We start from the raw sequence: 21,269 nt of genomic DNA, 5'->3' as shown, positions 1-21,269 counted from the left end.
AAGTTTAATCTTCTTCATCTAAATAGCTTATCTGTCAATGTTTGAAAACTACCTTACATGTACTGTATCTGCTTTAACCTATTGAAGGCCTGATTCCTCATCACGTACTTAATACAATATTTTGTCATTAACTGTGGCAGGCATGGGATTAATATATACAGGAAAATGGATCGGTTTTCTTTCCATGGAGATACCTACAAAAGGAGACCCTGAGAGAAGACATTCCACGGGAAGCCTTTTGCAGAGGTTTTGTTAATCACTGACTGAGAGCAATGAGTATTAAATAGAACATAAATTTTGTTCTCGACTGTTTTTGTGTGGTTTAGGAAGTATTTTGTGGAATATTTGGGGACGAAGCGTGCAACGCAGTTTTGTTTCAAGGGAAAGATGCACCTTAACTTCCATAGATCAAGGAATCCTAGCCACAAAATGGAAATTCTGCTTTTCACCTAGCTTGAACTTCTGCATAACATTTTGCCCCACCCAGTAGTAATCCTGGACTACCTGTCTCCCTGGTATCCACTCAGTCTTACAACAGAGGCAACATGTTCTCACAGAATTTTTTTATTTTGCAGAATCAGCATTTTGAGATGAAATACTGTTCCACTGGAAGTTTTCTAGTGAGCTCTAAAGGCAGTAGTTCTAATCTCACAGATCTACCACAAGAAACCAAGGCTATTGTTCTGCCGGCCATGTGCCTGAGCAGAGGCTCTGTGGCTTTAAACTGCTCCTAAATATTCCCCAGAAGTATGAGCAGTTTCTCCATTACTTTTTATTTTGATGTTGGACCAGAAATTTTCCTCTTGCATTTCTACTTTTTGAGGCCTGCCTGCACAGTCTGTCTTTGGGACTTGCCCGCCCTCTCTGCACAAACCCTTCTAAGTCTTCTTAAGGGGGTGCTTTCATCTAACAGGCAAGGTCTACAGAAGTGGAAGCCATGTGCCTCACCTTGCCCAGTCAGCAACCAAATATCTACAGATTTTAGGAATGCATTTTATTTTGCATAACCCCTTTTCTTGACAGACACTGCTTTGAAATTCTTACAGGGGTCTGCCTCCGAGGGGGCTGAGATAGGGAAGCATGCTTACTCAAGAGTCCTGCAGACTGAGATCTGCAGAAGTAGGATCCTTCATAGGAGCACCCAGATGTTGCTCTAGGTTCTTTGCGGGTGAATAGTTTTATAGCATTTTTTATGGTCTTTTGGAATCCTATACCTATTAGTTCTTTACAAGCAAAATCAACTGTTACAGAAAGAGACATAACACAGTGGTAAAGTCCTTTCTCCAGTGACTAGAGTCTAGAGAGTCTGTCAGTACAACAGAAGATACATCTGATGACATATAGGAACAAATTGGTATTTTCCACTTGCCAAAGTTATAAAACTCTCCTTTACATTTATAAAAAGTCCCAAGGGCATCTCTCATTCTCTGAGTCAGACTGTATACAGCATGCTACAAAAGAAACATGGTGTGCTATCTCATAAATACCTTATTTTACTCTTTCTTTTGCCACTTCTTAATGCTGCACTCCTCTCACAATAAGAAAAAAAAGACGACTTTTTTTCAGGTTTAAAGCAACTGGATCTTCTTTTCAACTGGAAACCTTGAACAGTTGCAAAAAATTCTTCAAGAAGATATGGAAGATATGGAAGTAACCTATGTTTCCAAACAAAATATTTATTTCCAGAAGACTTAGCCCATGAAAGGCTATAAATCTTTCAACAGTTAATGCCCTTCTTGGGCTACTGCATACCAAAACCTGTGACTTTTCAGTGCTAGTAAGTCCTTCCTGGGTATTTCTACATATTGATGTGTAGCGAAGATGCTTGCATGCAACGAACAGCAGATGACTCAAGGGAACATCAAAATTTCTGAGAAGTTTACCAGATCATATTAATAAAAAAATTTTTTCCTTTAGGAAAAGTGATATTTTTGAATATAAGTTTTAAATTGTAAGTGCTTTCAACCCCATAATGTGCAAATCTGCTGATAGGTATAGTGGGAATATGTTATCAAGAAACAATAACATTACATTACAAGATGCAGAAATTGAATGTCTCTTCTTTCAAGCAATTTGGATGCACCTGCATTTCTATAATAGGGTATTGGTTTTTTTATAAAAAGAACCAAAATAGTTGATTTCTGAAGGATAAGGAAGTAAATATAAGGTAATAGCAATAATATGCTAGTAAATCCAGTCAAGGTCATTGAACACTGAAAGCTGCGACCATTTGTTGATCAATCTACTCATTCCAGCTGAGAGTACGATGAAAATGTAGGTCTCAGTCCTGAGGAAATATCAATCATAATTGACAGACAGGTATTTTTTCCCATTAGAAAGAATCAGACTTCCTTAGGGACAGACTAGCTCTTTGCTTTTCCTCACTATGCTGGATTTCAGAGGTGAGAATCTAAATGAAGAAGGACACCTGGTAGAAGTTCGAAACAGTGTCTTGGTAGATAGAGAATTGTAGAATTGAAAGACAATTGAGTTTGAACTCCACCACATAACAGCAACTTACAGCCATTAGGTTTCTTTCTTATTCAAGTAAGGCTTATCAATTCCCACTAAGCTACATTCACAGGTTTGAGAAACCTGAGTCAATGCTTGTAAAATGGATAATATGAAAAAAAATATTCCAGAAGTTCCCTTTGTTAAATAATGCACAACCTGAACAACAGCATAAAGAGAATCATACTCATGTTAAATGAGCTTTGTTATTTCAAACATACATATAAACTTATAAGAATGCCTGTGACTTGCTGTTTATGAGAAAGTTCAACATATATTTGATTTAAAATCTAGATCAATTGATTTTTTCATATCTTCTATAGTTTTTATCATTTAAGTATACTTAAAAGAGAACTTTTTAGTATACATAAACCAAGCCATGCACTCTGTATAGAAATGTCTGCTTATATTCCCCAAATTGCTATGACTTCCCACAAAAGATTGTTTTAAAGTTCTTTTTGGCTAAAGATTGGGAGAAACTCCACCAGAAAGAAAATATGGTTTAAGACCACATATTATCAGTGTATTATGGGGTTGCTAGCATGAAATCTGTGTGTCTGCTGATGTGGCTCCTTCCCTTTGTGGTTACTGCAGCTCTATTAGATCTAGACACATAAGAGTACAAAGCTGTCATTCATGATGCCTGGAGTTTTTTCTTCTCATATTGGCTTTGTTGCTGTATCTCTGGGTACATCTGCTGTCTTTTACTATTTCTTCAGCTGCGTCTTTTTTCTATCTTGAATTTCTGTCTAAAATGTCAAAGCAAATATTTGATGAACACAAACAAATAAAAACCAAAAGGAAAAGAAGTGAGGTATCTTTGTGGATCATACCTGACTACACACCCCAAATTTTTCAAGAAGTAGAAGGAAATTGTGGCAGCATGGAAGGACCTGCACAGGCCCATTCCACATCAGAAAGCACTGGTATGCAGATATCAAGTCCAAGTACCTGACAAGGAGAAGGGAACCACAGGAAGTGTTCCTTGAAAAGGAACGTAGATGCTACTCTGTTTTGAAAAAGCAAGCTTCTCCTCTTGCTGTTGTACCTACTGGCTGTCTTGATATTCTGTGGAAAGCTAAGACAGGGTCCATGATGGCTGCTGTTGCTCCTCTCTCATGTTGGCACTTCATCTTGTTGTTCTGGTGTCATTCCAGTAGTTTGCATTAATCAGTAATGTAGGGTTGCTGTTCCTGTATGCCAGCAAAAAATTCAATGTTTTGACTGTTGTTTTTTTCCAGTGGAGGCCTGAGTGTGATCTTTGGAAATGATTTTAATATATAACATTAGCACCCAGTCACATTTCCTCAGTTCTTCAAGGTTGTTTTGTGGTTATTCCAGCTAGTTCCCCATTGCAATGGGTTGAACTACCTCACCCTTACTCCACAAGGTAAGTCAGCGTACTGCAAAACTGCATCCCATCGCAAAAGCTTTTTTCCTTGCAGAAAAGCTCCAAGGACTAGTTTCCAGCAAACTACCCAGTACATGGTTGATAATGAGCTCTAAATGAGGTAGCGTGGACACTGGAAGTGATCTAGCTGTGACCGCTAACTGCAAAGCAGGTTCTGAACTGCGCCTCTTTACCATGTTTTAGCATGCTTCCTATTCCATTTTAAATATTCTTTTCCACAGCTGCTACGAGCATAGACTCATATATTTTGAAGCAGAATCTTAAATAGGGTTTGTGAAGAAGTTTGGTCACGTGAATCTTTGTTTCTGCCCCTTAAAACTCACCTCTGATGACATGAAAGAAAAAATTAAATATGCATTACTTATTTTTTAGTGTTCTTAACCCTATCCTCAGTTCCTACAAAGATGGCACAATAATCAGATAGGTGAAGCTAAAACCTAGGCACTTTCCAAAATACTCCAAAACAGTTATGAAAAAAAATTTTAAAATAAGTACTTACTTTTTTAGCCAACATTTTTAATGTTCTAGTTGCCAAAGACATAGCCCTAAATTTAAATTCTATGTGATTTCTTTTTTGGTAAAATGAAAAATCAAAAGGGATAAAACCCAACCTTGGTTATGTGATGGCTTCCCTTTAATAACCTTCAACACCTACAGATGTTGTAACTGGAACCCTAGTACTTCGTTTCCAAACTACAGTTTTCTTCCTTTTGAACTAAAAGGAGAGGTCTTTAGCAGTGAGCTGTAGCTGCACCTGTAAGTCCTTACTGAACTGAAAACAATCACTAGACACATAACCAGCGCTATCCCCAGTGACAGAAATGCTTCAGTCCTTCAGATACCCATGGATAAAAGGCTGGGTTTACAACAAGCAGGGAAATGACTGGGCCCAACCTACTTGGAACGAAATTATTAATAACTCCACTTGACTAAATCCTCTTTCTTAAATACCTCTGGCACATGAATATTCAGCAGATTTAAGTAAAAGATAAGTTTTAAGTGGTAACACAACAACAGACTCTTTGATCTAGACTGACAAAAACAAAATTTTGAATTAGAATATTTTTAATATAGTGAAAAAAAAAATTGACTCCTTCTTTTTTTGCTTGACAGAAACATTCTCACTTCCCTTTAAAGTAAATGGGTTGGACATCAAGCCAAACATTTTTTCCAGTCTGGAATTACAAGACTGGATGAAACAGGGTTTCATAATTGCAGCTGTTTTTACCCTGAAACCTGGGGGTCTTACTTGGCACGTTAAAAAAAAAAAAGCCACCTCGTGGTGCTTTTGTGGGACCAAACCAACACAACTGTATACATCAAGTACCACAGGAATCTCTGAATTGACTGGCTCTAGTGTTCTTTCATAAAACCAGAGGAGTACGCCACAGTGGAAGCTGCTGGATTCCCCTAACGAACCACTGACTCTTTCATTTTGTTGTACAGCAGCCGGAGAGCAAGACGTAACTTTTGAGCATGTCCGGTTGTAATGCTCTGCAGCCTTGCAAGACACCTCTTTTCCCCCTCACCAGTAGGCAGCAGGAGCAATGCAAACGGGAAATGAGGGAATGGTGTGTGGAACAGAAAAAGCGTCATCTCGGAAAAAGTATCACGTATTCTAAAAACAATATCTGAGAGTTTCAAACTAACAGAGGAAATACAGACATATCACCATCCCATATGAGCTCTAATATGCCTTTCTTCACTATACTAAAATCTCAGTCCGGTACCGAGTCCAGCAGACAGTCACTTCGCTCTTGCCTACCAGACCCAGTGTGAACCACACATAAGCTAGCCACATGGTCTCACAGTTTACCCTTTGTATGCAGATGAAACGTACATCTATTCTCATGCTCTCCTTTAATCAGACTCAAGGATGAAGATAAGTTCACAGCTTGTTTGCTTCCTATCTATAAATGTAAAACCATGTCAGCCTCCATCTAATAAGCTAAAGGACCAAGCATATATATCAGATAGAATATCCTTTCCATCAGTACACAATCAAATACTTTTTATAATTTCTCCTACTCTGCATAAATTGATCACAAATCCCAGTGGCTTTCCATCTCCACAATCATGAAACATCCTTTGATTAGTATTGTATTTGCTCATGTGAATATATGAATGCATGTGAGTGTGCACATGTGTGTATATGGAGGAAGAGAAAAAGTTGAATACCACATTCTCATATTTAAAAATGTGAATGTTAAATCCCATCTGAATGAAGCATATTGCCCCAGAAAAGGACAGACTGGCTTGAAAGGAAAGTGCAACCATAAAACAAAACAGTCTAGAGCACAACTTTGAATCAGTTAATATTGGTGGCACTTTTACAGCTGAGTTTGCATTTAATAAAATCAGATTCTTTACTGAAAAGGGAGAAAGATACTTTGTCTTTTTTTTGTATAAAACTTTGGGAAAAAAAAAGAAGTAAGAACTCTGACACTGCAAGAAGAATGTTTCACAATTTTTTATCATATGATAAAAAGTTAAAGTCTTTTGGACTCTTAATTACAGAATTATCTTAAGGAGCTTTTTTTCTTCTTAAGCTATAAACAGATATTTATGATTTCACTTAAATTATTCTCCAAGTACTGATTTGGTGGTAAAAGCTACATTAATATGTCTGTTTTCAAAGATATACACATTTGAAAACAGATGATCTAAATGAAGGTGGTATTCCTTCAGGCAGGCTGTTTGCATTTATCAACATCACTCCACTACTTCCAGTGTGTTTTAACACTTTCTCAGGTGCCAGTTGCAGTTTGCCATTTATACTGAGGAACAGAAGGTATAAAATGGTGAAAGCAGAAGACAACAGCATTCCTTGGCATCTGATGCTCTAACAGGGACATTTTTAAGCATTCTGTATTCATTTTGGATGATTGTTTGGAACAGGGATAGGAAAAAAAAAAAAAAAGTGAGGTTACTTTGGTTTGACTTTCAATTCATCATGGCATGAACTGAAAGTTTTACACCTCTGGATCAGGTTCTCTTTTCCCAACACTTCTGATTCACTGAATGCCCTGCCTGGGAATTGAACAGATCAGTTGCTACCTCATGCTGTTGAATATGTTTATGTGTATGTGCACATGTATGTATATTACCAATATATATGTACGTATGCATAAATAACTTCCCAATTTACTGAAGAACATCTCTCTCTTTTTTCCAAAGCAATCAAGAAACATAAAATCACACCCTGTATTGTGCAAGCTTTTGTATCATACCCATGATTTAGTATATACCACACTTAGTGCCCTAAATAGTGCCTGTGAGTCTCCCTTTCTTCTTAGGCGATGTAAGAGAAAGATGGGAATAACATTTATGCATTTTTGCTATTATTTTGTCTGTACAGGATGCTTACAAAATTGTGCTTTCCCAGAAAATTTAGGAAAGCATAACACTCACTTTTTCATTCAGGCAACACTTTAAAAGTGGTACATCTTATTCATGAGCGGGCAACTAATAGTCACATACGAGATAGAAAATGGAGTTCAATCAGAGGCTTAAGGCAATACAGTCTATCTTCTATAAAAGAATAATCTTTCTGGCTTGGGCTAGATGCTAGTAGTCTAGCTTTTTTGTAACAGTCTTCCACTCATTAAGAAAATATCTAATTAGGCCCAAGACTTCATGTAATGGTTTCTCAAATGTTTTCAATGAAAAAAATAATAATCCAGCAAAGAAAATATCTAAAGTAGCACTTAAACATAAATTAAACTTTATTTTTCACTCTTTCATGCTTTTCAGATACTTATTATACAGATAAATGTGTTCTTCGTTTTTACTGGAGATTTACTGCAGAGTTTCAACTTCTTGCAATGATATAACAATGTTCCAGGGGACTGCCAACATAATAAGCTGATTGATTTGAAGATTTCTATTTTTAAAGTTCCACTACATTCCCATTAGAAGTTAATAATTCTGTGGAATAAAAAAAAAAAACAAAACCAAAAGTAAGTGATAGAAGGCTATCTAGAGAAAGATGTATTTTTTTCTGAACTCAACAGCTGCTGATAAAATATTTTCTAGTACTGTATTCCAGATAAACTATATTCTAGCACTTCTCTGTGTAAGCAAGTAACAAGTCCCAGATGTCCTTTGCAGGCAAAAGAAGGCGGCATTCATGCAGGGCAGCAAAATTATGAAAGACCTTAAAATAAGAAAGAGTGGACAAAGAGAGACAAATATTCCCTACGGTAAAATTCTGCAAACTACACCCAGCAACATTTCTGCAGTTGCACAGGTTTCTTCAGAAGAAAGCTATGCTTGACAATTAGGTTAAGATAGGTGATTCTGGATGGTTGCTTTTATCTCTCCTTACATATCCCAAGCAGGAAAACTCTCAGTATATCTTAGGACATTTAGTGTATTTTACTAGACATGTCAGGTACTTGGGATGAAATCCTACCCCAGCTGAAGTGAAGGGGACCTGTTGAATGCGTCGAGCAAGATACCTACACAGCTGGTATTCCTATAGTCATCCCTGTACCTCATGTATTGAGAGTCTCTCATGCTTTATGACCCAGGAGACAGCGGTGCACATCAGCTTGATTTACGATATTAAACAAAGTAGGGTGATGTGTGGGCAGAGAAAAGGAGACCAGGTTTATGGCTGTGCTACAACTGGCAGCCCATATTCCAGGGAAACGATTAGAAGACAATCATCCCAGCGCTATACCCCTTCTTCCATACGTGACCTGTTCCCCTCCTAGGGCCTTCTGCGAGGTGTCTCACAGCTGGGGATAGAAGTAAGTCGGGAAATATGCTTCCCGTTCCTATTGTTTTCAAACACAGGGGCAAAATATGCCAGGCTTTGTTGAGCAATTTGCTTGTGGGAGTTTTGCTCAATTGAGGATTCAGAAGTTGTCTTGTGGTTTGGCTGGCTAGTTTGGAGAGAACCAACCAATATTCAAAAATTATTTAAAAACATGTGTGACCTTGTCTGCACCATCTGGCCAGTTCAGCAGGAGCCCTATGTGAATCACTTAAAGAAAACTGGTTTAGAACATGGCCTTTTCTCTTTCCATAGTATCTCAGCCTATGACACATCTACAGTTGAACAATGACCTGTGATTTGTTTTTCCTCCCCACATTTATTTGCTTTTTTTTTCCAGTGGAATTGATAGTATAAGAAAAGAAACTGTACAGCCCTCTAATTCAAACTAGAGTACATGATTTCAAAATGAAAGTACCTACTTACTTAAATGGCAAAATGTGATAGTTTAGGTGTCTATCTACGTTCAGACATACCACAATTTATAAGAAACACAGGCAAAATCAAGCTCCTAAGAAAAGGACGTAAATAAAAACAAAATGGATGAAGCTCTACCAGTTTAATCAAATGAATGAAATATCCCTGCTCTTTTAGAGTGGTTGCATTGAAGTAACTGCCCTTCACTGCAGGTAGTACATTTCTCTTGAACATTAAATGCCATATTCTGAATTGTTCTGCAAGACTGCAGAATTTGCCATGCAAAATGCATGTAGAAAATATCCCTAAATGCTTACCCACCTCTTCCTTTTGTTAGACAAATATTCCCCAGCTTTGTTGAGGTAAAAGCAAAATCTGAAAAAAAAAAAAAAGAAAAGAAAAAAAAGTAAAGTATTGTCAGTATGTTATGATGCAACAGAATGTTTTGAGAAAAGGTGCCTGACTTCACAGGACCTCATTAATAATGGTCTACATAACTGGTGGCTTGCTACAAATCCCCAAATACTGTTCTTGTCTTTCAAGGACATCTCACTTGCAGATGTGAAGAGCACTGGTAAAAGGGCTTTTGTATTGAACCACCTTCAGAAGACTAATCGTGTATCTCTTTCATTTAAGTGAAAGACCTTAATTCAAAAGCAAAATGCTGACACTTAACTGTTATCTGTCCATATGGGCATTATAAGAACATTTAATCCAATGTATAATTATGCTAAATGGTGTATACACACATCTGTATGCCTTGTGCTGCTTACTCCCTGCTTTTCATGGTTTGCACTGGTGAGATTTACAAACTGTTTTATTGCAAAATTAATGAAGATACAATGATTTCACTTATGTGATCCAGTCTGTTCCCAAAGTACAACCCACTACCAGTTTTAGGGCATAGACATTCTCCTGAGGTATGCTCTGGGGTCATGTAACATCAAGATTTTCTCCTGCATGGGTGCTACTTAACTCAGGCAGCTGAGCACCTGAGTATGCATAAGCACATTAACAGACAGTAAAGCTACAGCAGAAAATGTGAGAGGCTGGATAGAAAATATCTTACTACCAACTGCTGAATTTATAATGGCAAATTATGGATATGTGCATACTTTTCATTGCTTTTGAGCTCTGGTGAATAGATGGCAAATCACTCTTGTGCAAACCACAAAACACCCCCTCCCCCCAACCATCCTCCCCCCAAGCAATTCAGTGTACAACATCCTATCTATACTGTACTCATTAAGCCTCTGTTTTCACAAAAAAATGTCATTTCAGTGACTTTGGCTGCTCTCTCCTCAATAACCAGTATTAATCTTAACTCTTCATCATGCTTTCTAACGTCTAAATACTCATATTTGGATTACTGATGCATGGCTACTCTACTGTCTGTGTAAACATACCATGTGGTTTTCTGTGGCAGAAGGTGTATTGGTATTTTAGAGGCAGTAATATATTAGGGGAATTGCATGGGGTGGATCTATTTTTCCTCTTCTTTATACATCTTCTTTATACTTTATGCTGGGTGATGCCACTGATTACAAGCATACCAGTGTATCAGAAAAGTTCAATAGTTGCAAGACATGTCTTTTGGATGGGATGCTTCATTTGAGCATTCACTTGAGGGTTCAGTAGATCATCCTTATTAGTGACAGTTCTACGTGTATGTCAAACTATGGAATTTATGATTTCATATTTTGGACAATGGATATGCTCTATTAATTATCACAGTTGTCATTACTTATTAGCCCTTCAGGATATAAACTGAGACACCTGCATTGAAAGTAGTGGAAGGGCAGTAAGTTCAGAGTGAGAAGAAAAACAGAGAAGTGGACAGTGCTGGATGACCGAGACAATTATTTTCTTTTTATACCGTGAGCAACTGTAACTGTTTACAATCTTGCCTGAAGTTCAATGGTGTTTTTCTAAGGAAATTTCCACATTTGTTAAGAATTCCATCACGTTGGTACTGAAATGTTCCTTTCCCATATAATGTCTTTCTCCACTTCTCCTCCCCATCACTAGCCCTGTCCAGCAACTTCTTTCTCATAATCTCTCCCCTTCTCATTGGATCCTAAAAGACATATTGGTAGATCCATTCCCTCAAGAATATGGGAGCCCAGAGCTTTTACACCATGGGGAAAGTTGGAAACAGACCTAGTGCCTCTGTGCCACCAGTGCTGGAAGAGCATCTCCGCAGATGTTGCAGCCATAGCATGCCAGCACATTACAGCATCCGCATTATGAAGAGACAGCAGGACAGCACAATCTGCTCTCATCTAGACTCCACCAGACTGAAATCTGAGGTCTGGAGTAGAAGTTTGGTGTGAGAGCAGCTCATATGGGGTTTATAACCTCAGTGTAGGCAAGAACTCAAATTCTGAAGAATTGAGAGGCAGAAGTATTAGAGAAACAGCTGCCAAACTCCAGTCAACTTCCAGTTGAACCTAATTCCTACTGGCTGACAGAGTCATGATTTTGCACACAATATTTCAGTATCACGTCTGTACTTAAAAGATTTCTCAAGGCTTCCATACACAGAGAACAGATATTAGGGTAAAGGACAGGGCTTCATGCACCTTTGCAGCAGCAAGCAGTTGTTGTTCCTAATCCTGAAATACCAGTGCACTTGGAGCCACCTCTCCATCTCAGATAAGCCCTTTCTCTCTAAGATGAAAATTCCTTCACTCATTTCAACAAATGTTGTGGAAGCAACGTTTCCACAAGACCATTTGTCTCTATGCTATTTCCCCTGTGGTTTTAAGTCTAAGAATCTTTGGTGATCTGTAGACTCTTTCTAAGATGTTATTGACAGCTTAGGAAAATAAAAATTTAAAAATTCTACTATTTGTGTCAAAAGACAATATATAGGGAACCAAAACAGGCTGGAAAAGTTTTAGGATTTTGCAAGTCAAGGAAAAATAACGTACCACAACTAGTCCACTGAAGTGAAATGGTTAACTGTACTTCTGTGACACCCTTCCCTTTTATCCCTGTCCCCCCAAAAAAGGAGATAAAACCCAGTCTTCTACACTTACAGCCTCATTGGTAAAAACACGTTTTGCATATGTATGTCACACACAGCCTACGTATTCTGTATGTGTGGCCCTGACCTGGTGAAGTCTGACACAGAGATATCCTTTTTCATGCAAGTATTGTCATTCACTTCAAAGGGACTATTTCCAGGAGTAAACTTAGTCATGTGTGTGACGACAGGATCAGGGAGTTGGTACGAGCACGCGTCCCCGTTTACTGTACAAAATAGACACACATTGGTCCTTTTGCTGTCATCTCCTGTGGTGGAGACCTCATTCTGCAACAGACTGAAGTGTGATATACTGCCAGGTGGTCTTTATTAGAAAGGTCATTGACATTGTCAAGCATCTTTTGAAAGGTGACATTGCACCTAGAAGGTTATCAGGCCAGTGTCATGAAGTCTGCAACAATTTCTCTGACAATATTGTAAACAGGTAATATCTCTGACCCCTTTTTAGACTTAACAAAACACAGGAGATTAAAGTTCTTCTGCACCTCTTTCACCCCTCTGTCATCCATGTATACACTTCCCCTAAGCTTTGTCTTGAAGTACCCTGCAGAAGTAGTGAAGTTGTGAAAGAGCTACTTTAATTATAAGTACCACAGTAATGAATTCAAGTACACTCATTTATCATAAAGGGCTTCCCCATCTGTCTCTAAAGTATGCTCAAAAACGCTGTGTATTTGATAACATGAAGGTTGAGAATTTAACACATTTTAGTTTTAAACATTCCATTTTGGTTAGCTTTTTGTAAGATTGTACAACTGCATTTTGACTGAAAGAGCAGATTGGGGGGTGTGTGGGGGGGGTGCACGCCCGCACGCGCGTGCGTGTGTGTGGTCTCTTCCTAATTTATTTGCACTTCAACCCATTGGGATCAAGCTGCAATCCCTGTAGGCAAAAGAAGATTAGGGAAAGCGACTGACTGTTTTTTCCCAGACACAGAAGGGAAAGCGACTTCTCAAGTACCGCAAGTTTTTCTGGCCACTGTACAAATTGTTCCTGAGCATGGAGAGTTTCCAAAAGACCTAATTAGCAACTCGCTGCAAACATTTCTTTGCATTAGCTAATGATCCGGCTACACTTGTAAGCAAACAGTACCAACATATCTAATCAATGCAGAAAAAACAACAGAATGCCTATTAAACATCTGGATGTAATTTTCTAGTTAGACTTAGAACAAAATGAAAACATATGCAGGTTTCTTTGATCTATGCCTCAACAAAGAAATTGTCGATAAAAAAACACACTGGCCAGTCAATGTGTCATTTTCATAAAGCCTGGTCATTTCTCTTCAAATGTTCCTGGTTTAATTTTGTTGGTTTCCTGCAATCTCTAATTTTACCATATTGTGTGAAACCACAAGGGATTCTTTGGATATGATTTTATTTGAGGTTTTACTGCTGCACGATCTGCTACTGACTTTTTTTTTAATTCAACTCGGGGAATTTTTAAGGGTGAAAGAATAGGGGAAGGGAATACAGACATGATGGTAAAATGACCTAGTGCAACTTTTTGAACGTTCTTGCCTACAAGGAAAGCTACTAATTAAAAAGAAATCAAATTACAAAGAGGGTATGCAATGGCTATTAGCCAAAAGATAGCGAATAATTAGAAATGTAATTGCTTTACCCTGCTCACATCATTTGCACTTCATAAATAAAGAAATATTTTAAAAGTTATATTGTTTTGCATGCCCTCATAATAATTATTATTCTTGCAGCTGTATAGGTAGTCACTACTATACCACATGCACTGTATGACTCATACTATTTTTTTCTCTATTCCACCTGTGCTGTCCTGCTATTAAAAAAAAAAAAAATAGAACAACCCCTTCCCCTCATGCACATATACATAAATTTTAAACGTACTGTTTCTCTTTCAGTTGAAAATCCAGTGATCTCTCAATCTAAAACTCTGAAAGCATAAAATCTATTGAATTCTATAACTGCTTCCTCCTCTGATTTGCTCTCACTACATAGGTAGTAGAACAGTGGGATAAATCACAAATTTGCTAAATTGTTTCCCGCCCACCTGCAGCAAACTCCCAGTGATTAACACCATCAACATTTTTATTATATGTGCCAGTTTGTGGGAAGTTAAAAAATATTGCTTGTAAATAGTACTGTTAACAGTAAAGGAAAAAATATAAACAGTATGGTAAACAGAACATCATACAATACGTCATTTCCCTAAAGAACAGATGCTACATCTGAAACCCTCTCAGTATATTCAAACTACATTTTGGACCCAATACTGCTTTTTTGACTCAAAGCTCCAACTGCTTCCAGTGTGAGTTTTCAGTTCATAGTCAATGCAGGATTAGACCCTTTGCTATACAAGGTAGGAACACTACATTAAAATGCTTACAGTGAAAAAAAAATTATTGCAAACAGCAGAGTCAAATGGATGATTAAACAGAATGGTTTCATGGGGGGGTAGTACTGAAGGCAATCTTGTATTTTTAAAACATGAGGCAAAGGTTTAAACACAATTATTTTTAATCCAGTTTGAGAATTGTGTGGAGTATCTACAGTATTGTGGCATAACGATCTGGTATAAAATACTACCTTGAGTAGAACACAGTTCTTTACAACACACTTAGCCATATTTTGGCCTGTCTTTCAGTGGTGTAAATAGTAAGTATTGCCATGGAGTGATGATGTTCAGTTTTCTGGGATTAATCCAGATTTATACCCATCTAACAAAAAGGAAATCTTTATGCTCTAATTAGCCAATGATGATGCATTATAAATTAGTTAAACATCAGATCATGTTGGTTATTGTTCATACTATGTAATGTCAGTGGCTCTCATTTGAAAAAAAGAATAAAAATAATCACATTTGATTCTACTACTGCTTTTACAGCTCTTCTATCTTGATTATAATGGTGAAGATTCAAAATGCCCTTAAGTGTCTGGTTCCAGAATCTAAGGAGGTTAAAAGCACTTGTTAAAAAAAATCAGGAAAATAGAGCTTTTCTGTTTCTGTTAAAACATGCCTTGGACATTTTAATTATGACAAATAAAGGTTACAAGACATTTCAACTTTCATGTAGGCAAGCAATTAAAAAAACCCCACTTTTGTTTATGTTCCAAAACATGGTGTTGTTTAATGTCATATCTGTTAATATCTCATTAACAACTTGTGCCAGCAGGTTAAGCAAAGTACAACCAAAGTTAGGTAAGTGTTACATTATTACAGACTCCATAGCTACTAGGTACACACACAAAGTATATAATAATAGCTTGCATTTTTATTGCATCTTTCATCTGAAGATCTAAGTACTTTATGAGCATTAATTAATTAAGCTTTCTAATGCCATGAACAGAGCAGTGAGTTGGCTTGTACAAGACTACAAGGGAAGAGCTGGGAACAGAATGCAAGATTTTTAGCTTTACTTATGCACACGGAACACCAGACAAGTTTACATGCCTGTCCTGGGAACCACAATCTATCAAAGGTCACTATCAAGGGTATTTTGCCTCATGTCTTAAAAAACATTGGAAGTCCTCACATTTATATTTATGTATTCACAAAGACGTATGCATGTATATATTACACATATAAATTATGAACATACATATATATATGTATAGGTACAGACACTATTACATGTACACCTATACATGCACACAGACACATGCACAGAGACATACATGCACCTGTTTTCAGTGCCAAAACTCTGTAATCCTGGAATGAAGTGCAAACCTCACTGCAGAAGACGGAGGGAGTTTCATTTTCTCTTCCTTTGGTCGTTTCTGAGTAAAACTGGGAATAATGTAGCATGGAAATTGTCACTCTGAATGAGTAAAGCTGTATCTTGATATTGCAACATATCACATTTCATATCAAATTTTAAACATAGACTGCTCTTCTTTTAGGATACAAGGTGCAGTGTAATACAATTCTAAGTAAGTGTATCTAGTAAACATTAATGGGGAATGGTAAGAAAATGGAAATTACAAAATTACCCTTACTGTGTTTAAAGGACACACTACAACATTTTAAGGCCTCTTTTTAGGTAGTCTACAGCTATACTAACAGCACAAATATGTCTTAAGGCATTGTTTTAAGTCTGAAGGTACCAGTATTTCACACTTTATCGTGTAATTCTGCTGTGAATAAGGTGGTCATTAATGGAGGATATGTTTTGAAGTTTACTTCCCACTGCAAGCTGTGTCACCATTTGTCATCCCAGTAGTCACACACAGAGAGTGGAATTTGTTTGACCCTCATCTACCTCAAGCGGGCCTATAAACCATTTACAACAGCAAAATTCTTGACAGCTTACCTCTAGCAGACCCCTCTTATAAAAAAGCCAATTTTCCCCAAAGGACAACTTCCGCCTGATCAGCGGGTCACTCGAACCAACGCTGCAGTTGGTATATTTGAGGGATGGAAACGAGCGTGAGGTTTTATCCTCCTTTATGGCATTTTCTGTACAGCCGGGAGCATTGCCTGCAGGTGCTATAGCACGCACCGGTACCACTACGTAAGACGGGGAAAGGCGCCGTATCTGCCTGTCCGAGCGACGAGGCCGACCCTCGGGACAGGGAGGTTCAGCCCCTTCCCTGAACGCTCTGGGCCAGGTCCCACGCGGGCACCGGCCCGGATGCGGGGCCGTCTCCCTCACACGGCCGCAGCCGCGGCCGCGTTGTGCATCCCTGTGGTTAATTGCAAGAGATGGCGGACGCGGACGGGTGCGCGGCGAATACCGACAGCATATGCACGCAGTGCGCAGAGGAGCCACCCGCCCCTCTCCAGGGAGCCCCTTGGAAAATAAACCTCTCGCGGGCGGCAGGCGCAGGGCCGGGCCGGGCCGGGCCGGGCCAGGCCGCCCCACACCGCCGGCGCCGCCCGCCCCGGGGCGAGCTCTAACAAGAGGCCGCGCGTTAGCACCCGCGCAACAGCGACTGGGAAAGAACACCGCGCGCACCGCAGGGCCAAGCGGAGCGGGCCGACGCCGGCCGACGCGGGGCCGGGGCCGATGCCGGCCGATGCGGGCCCGCCCCGCACCTCCCGCTCCGCGGCGGAGCCGCCGGCGCAGGCGGCGGGCGCGCGCAGGCGCGGCGCGCATACCTCGTCGGCAGCCCCGCCGCCCCGCCCCGCCCCTCCACGCCCGCCCGCCCCCGAGCCCCACGTTACTTTGATTGACAGCTCAGGCGCTCCACTCTCTTTCCCACCGACCTTCCCCTCCTCCCCGCGGCTCTGCGCGCTCCGCGCCCTCCTATTGGCCAGCTCGGGGCGCTCCTGCCGCTCCGCCTGAAACGGTTCCCAGCGAAAGGCTGAGAGGCGGCGGGACTCGGGCTCTCGCCATTGGTCCGCGGCGCCGGGGCGCGTCACGGCCCCACGTTGGTGCCGGGGACGGCGATTGGGCGGCGGCGGCGGCGGCCCCCCCCGCGCGGCGCCGTGGGCGGGGCCGGGCGGCTGGTTAGCTGCCGGAGTGTGAAACCGCGTGCTAATGTAAGCGGCGCGGGCGAGCGCGGCGCGTCCCGTCCCGTCCGGTCCCGTCCCGCTCCGCTCCGCTCCGCTCGTCTCGGCCAGGGCCGCGCACCCGTCCCGCCGAGCGCCTCCCGCCGGGCCGCCCCTCTCCCTCGGCCGGCGCGGAGGGAGGGGGAAAGGAGGCCGGTGGCGTTTCCGGGCGCTGGGGTCCGGGTTTTTCAGCCGGGGAGAACTTTATCCCGGGCCGGCGAGGAGCGGTGGGGCAGCGCGGAGGAGGTGGAGGATGAGGATGCTGCTGCTCCTGCCGCCGCGATGTACCGCGCTGGGGGGGCTCTGGTGAGACGCGCAGCTCCCCGATGTGCGCCCGCCCGGAGGAGGCTGCAGTGGTGCCGTTGCACGAAGGAGCTTCCCGTCTGATTTAGCGCCGATACGGACGATTTTACCTTTTTTTTTTTTTCCTTTCCTTTTTTTTTTTTTTTTTCCCCGACGGGGCGGGAGGCTTGGCCGGCCGGGCCAGCGGGCATTTGGAGGGGTTTTGTTTTTCTTTTGTCCTAGGGACACCTCTGCAACTAACGGAAGAGTCTCTGCTGCGTGTGTGGTTCCCCCTCCTCTGCCCTCCTGCGTTTCGTGCATGTGCTACTGGAGCTGCTCCGATCGGGGCCGGCTGTGCAGAGCCCCCCCCCGCCCCCTTCCTCCTCCTCCCGCCTTCCTCCCTTGTTCATCGCTCCGTGTCTTGCCGATGACCTGGCCCCTCCGCCGACGCCCGGGAGCAGCGCGGCCCTCCCTGGAGACTTTCCCTCGCCCCCCCGGCTTGCGACGGTCCCGCCGCTGACACCGCGTCCCGCTTCCTCCGGCTGGATTTTCCCCTCTTGGCAAGAGGCAGAAGCGGGGAGAGGAGTCGCCTCCGCCCGGGGTTTCCGGCCTTACAACTGCATCGGCAACTTGCGAGCCCGAGAGGGGGAATATTCGCTCCCGCGGCGGGGCGGCCGCGGCTCCCCCCCCTCGCCCCGTCGGGTCCCGTCCCATCCCGCCGCGCCCGGGCGCTGCGGGCGCCGGCCGGAGCGCCGCCGAAGGAGCGCGGAGCGGCCGTGACCGTCCCCGAGCGCGGCCCGTCCGCCGGCCCCGGGCACCCCCAGCCCTCCCCGGAACAGCAGCAACAAAGGACGCGGCGGCCGGAGGATGTCCCCGCGGCGGGGGTACTGAGCGCCGCCTCGCCCCGCTCCTGCCCGCGGCGGCGGAGGGAAGGCGGCCGGCGGGTGTCGCCGCTCCTGCCCCCCTCGGCGCCCCGGGTTTGAGGCCGGGGCAGGGCGGGGGGCTCGCCGCGAGAACCGCGCTGCGAGGGAGCCCCGCCGCGGCCGGAGCCATGTTCCCACAGAGCCGGCACCCCGTAAGTACGGCCCGGGCCGCCGCTCCGGGAGCGGGACGGGGGCCGGGCGGCGCCCCGCTGCCGGCGCTGCCCCGCCGGGGCGCGCCCCCGGCTCCCCCGACCGGCTGAGGGGGGGCGGGCGCCCTCCCAAGTTTGTCCCCTCCCGGGAGGAGCGGCGCATCCTGCCTGCCGGCGCGGCCGCGGGGGACGCGCCCCCTCCCGACCCCTTTTGTTTCGTGGGCAACTTCTCTGCCTTGGGAATGCCGGCGGGGGGTCGCCGCCGGGCCGGGCGGCATCCCCCTCCCCGCCGAGCGCGGCGCCCAGGCCGGGGCCGGCCGTGCCCCCGCGGCGGGGGTCGGCGGGGAGGAGCCGGCACGCCCCGCTTTCGGGTAGACGGCGGCGGCAGGAGCGGGTGGGTCGGGGCCGGAGCGGCTACCGGAGCGCGGCTAGCCTCGCCCCCCGCAGATGAGGGACGGGAAGGTGGGTAACAAGTGTGCAGCGCCCCGGGGCGGGGGCGGCCGGGCCGGGCCGGGCTCTCCCCCCTTGCTCGCCCCCATCCCTCCGGCCCGGCCGCGGCGGGCAGGGCCGCCCCCCCTCCCCGCGGGGCGGCCGCGCTGTGTCTGAACGTGCCTCTCTCTCCCGTGCCGGCCGCCGCCGCGCCAGACCCCGCACCAGGCTGCGGGCCAGCCTTTCAAATTCACCATCCCGGAGTCGCTGGACCGCATCAAGGAGGAGTTCCAGTTCCTCCAGGCGCAGTACCACAGGTGAGCGCCGGCGGGCCGCCTCGGGGCGGGCGGTCGTGGCCCCGTCCCCGGCCGGGCGCGGGGGGCTGCACTGAGCGGCCGCGTCCAGGCGGTGGCGTGCGGCGTCGCGGCTGAGCCCGGCCGCGGGACCCGGCCGCCCCGGCACCGCCGGCCCTGGCCGGCCGGTTTGGTGAGGGGCGGCGCGGGGGACCCCCGGGCCCCAGCGGTGGCGGGGGGTGCCCGGAGGACGGGGCGCTCAGGAGGAGGCAGCCCTGCCCTGCGCGGGGGCTCCGGCCGATGTGCTGCCCGGGCGTCTGCGAAAGGGTGGCAGTGTCGAAGCTGGAGCGGTTCGGCGCTTGTGTGCATTTAAAAAAGAAGAAAAAAAAATTGTTAGGGATCCTTATGTGGAGGATTTTTTTAAGTATATCGAGAGAAGACCTGCGCTAATTCTGTGGCAGAGAGCATTAAGGAGGCTAATTCTCATGTTTGCTCATTTGTGTGGTGTTAATGCAAAGATTAATAAAATGCCAACGCGTGGTGCTTAAAGAGCCAAGAAGGACTGTTAAAGCACACGAGTACTGGAGTACTAACACAAAGTTGACGTGAATCTACTGAAGCCGTGACATGCGTTTCTGATTGCTGTGCTGTCCTTCAGACGTTCTTGTTGCGTTTGTGCTTGCTGCTGAGGTCCCTACAGAGATTTAGCGTATGGGTTCTTGTGTACACAGGGCAATTGGCATTAAGGGGCATTAATCTTCCTTAATTTTGTGCTTATGTACACCTGCAAGATCTGGATAGGAATAAAAGCTTTGCAGGTTTCCTAGTTAGAAATTGCTTGGTTGTGATTAGGCTTCCTCTTTCTTACCTATGATACTGTAGTCTTAGTCTTATCTAAAATACTTAACTTGTTTAGGCCATTTATTACTTTAGAAATGCAGTGTAAACTATAAACATTCGGTATCACAGCTGTAAGTACAAGATGCTGGTTTACACACTAACTGTTCCCTGGGATGCTTACTAGTGTCATTTAAAAAAGAAAAAAATCAGTTTGTCAGAGAACAAAGGGAATGTTGAGACATTTGCCCTCAGTGAAAGCAGTCAGAATTATACTGCTGTTAGTGATGAGATATGCAAGTGCCAAATGCAACTTCTTTCCATTTATGAAAACAAAAACAGAAAACAAACTTGCTAGTTAGATGGTAGTCAAAGTTACTGATTTTCAAGCTGTGGGCAAGATAACATTAACTAGAGTGTACTTAAGGTTAAGAATTATAGACATACTCAAGTTGTAATTGTAAACGTGAGTGGTGTTACTTGGCAGTAATTTGCTAAATGTCATATGCGAAGGAATACCTCTATTTTACTCTTGAGAAGTACTTTGGAGAAATTCACATCCTGTTATAGCTTGAAAGTTGTAGCCCTTCATAGCCACTCTTCGTCAAAGCATGAAGATTGGATACGTTTGGGTCTGGAGACAGTTTGGGTCTCATACAGCACCCATGAAATACCTTTTAAATTTCCTGTTCAGCCTTTGTGTTTAAAGTATGAATTAAGTC

At 43.7% G+C, this 21,269-nt stretch overlaps 1 protein-coding gene and 1 long non-coding RNA gene across 4 annotated transcripts in view; one reads left to right on the top strand and one right to left on the bottom strand.

The window, feature by feature from the left end:
- Positions 1-7,674: 7,674 nt before the first annotated feature.
- Positions 7,675-17,425, bottom strand: LOC142402676 (uncharacterized). Of its 2 annotated transcripts, XR_012773430.1 has the most exons (4): positions 17,308-17,425; positions 15,825-15,930; positions 9,441-9,494; positions 7,675-7,849 (listed from the first exon to the last, which is right to left on the bottom strand). It is a non-coding gene; the product is annotated as an uncharacterized LOC142402676 (long non-coding RNA). The 2 variants fall into 2 exon arrangements; XR_012773429.1 differs by lacking the exon at positions 17,308-17,425 and having other exon boundaries at positions 15,825-16,191.
- A 177-nt stretch (positions 17,426-17,602) lies between these two features.
- LOC142421610 (transducin-like enhancer protein 1) overlaps positions 17,603-21,269 on the top strand; it is an 87,055-nt gene continuing 83,388 nt past the window's right edge. The window contains exons 1-2 of one of the 2 annotated variants that reach the window (XM_075526440.1): positions 17,603-18,991; positions 19,634-19,734. In XM_075526440.1, the coding sequence (XP_075382555.1) occupies positions 18,968-18,991; positions 19,634-19,734 (125 nt within the window). In that variant the 5' untranslated portion in view covers positions 17,603-18,967. The remainder of the gene's footprint in view (positions 18,992-19,633; positions 19,735-21,269) is intronic. The other variant, XM_075526441.1, reaches the window with a different exon arrangement.

This window comes from Mycteria americana, chromosome Z, assembly GCF_035582795.1.
Source record: "Mycteria americana isolate JAX WOST 10 ecotype Jacksonville Zoo and Gardens chromosome Z, USCA_MyAme_1.0, whole genome shotgun sequence".
NCBI classification, from domain to species: domain Eukaryota; kingdom Metazoa; phylum Chordata; class Aves; order Ciconiiformes; family Ciconiidae; genus Mycteria; species Mycteria americana.
The sequence above is the reverse complement of the archived record's forward strand: the minus strand, read 5'-3'. Positions and strand labels throughout refer to the sequence as shown.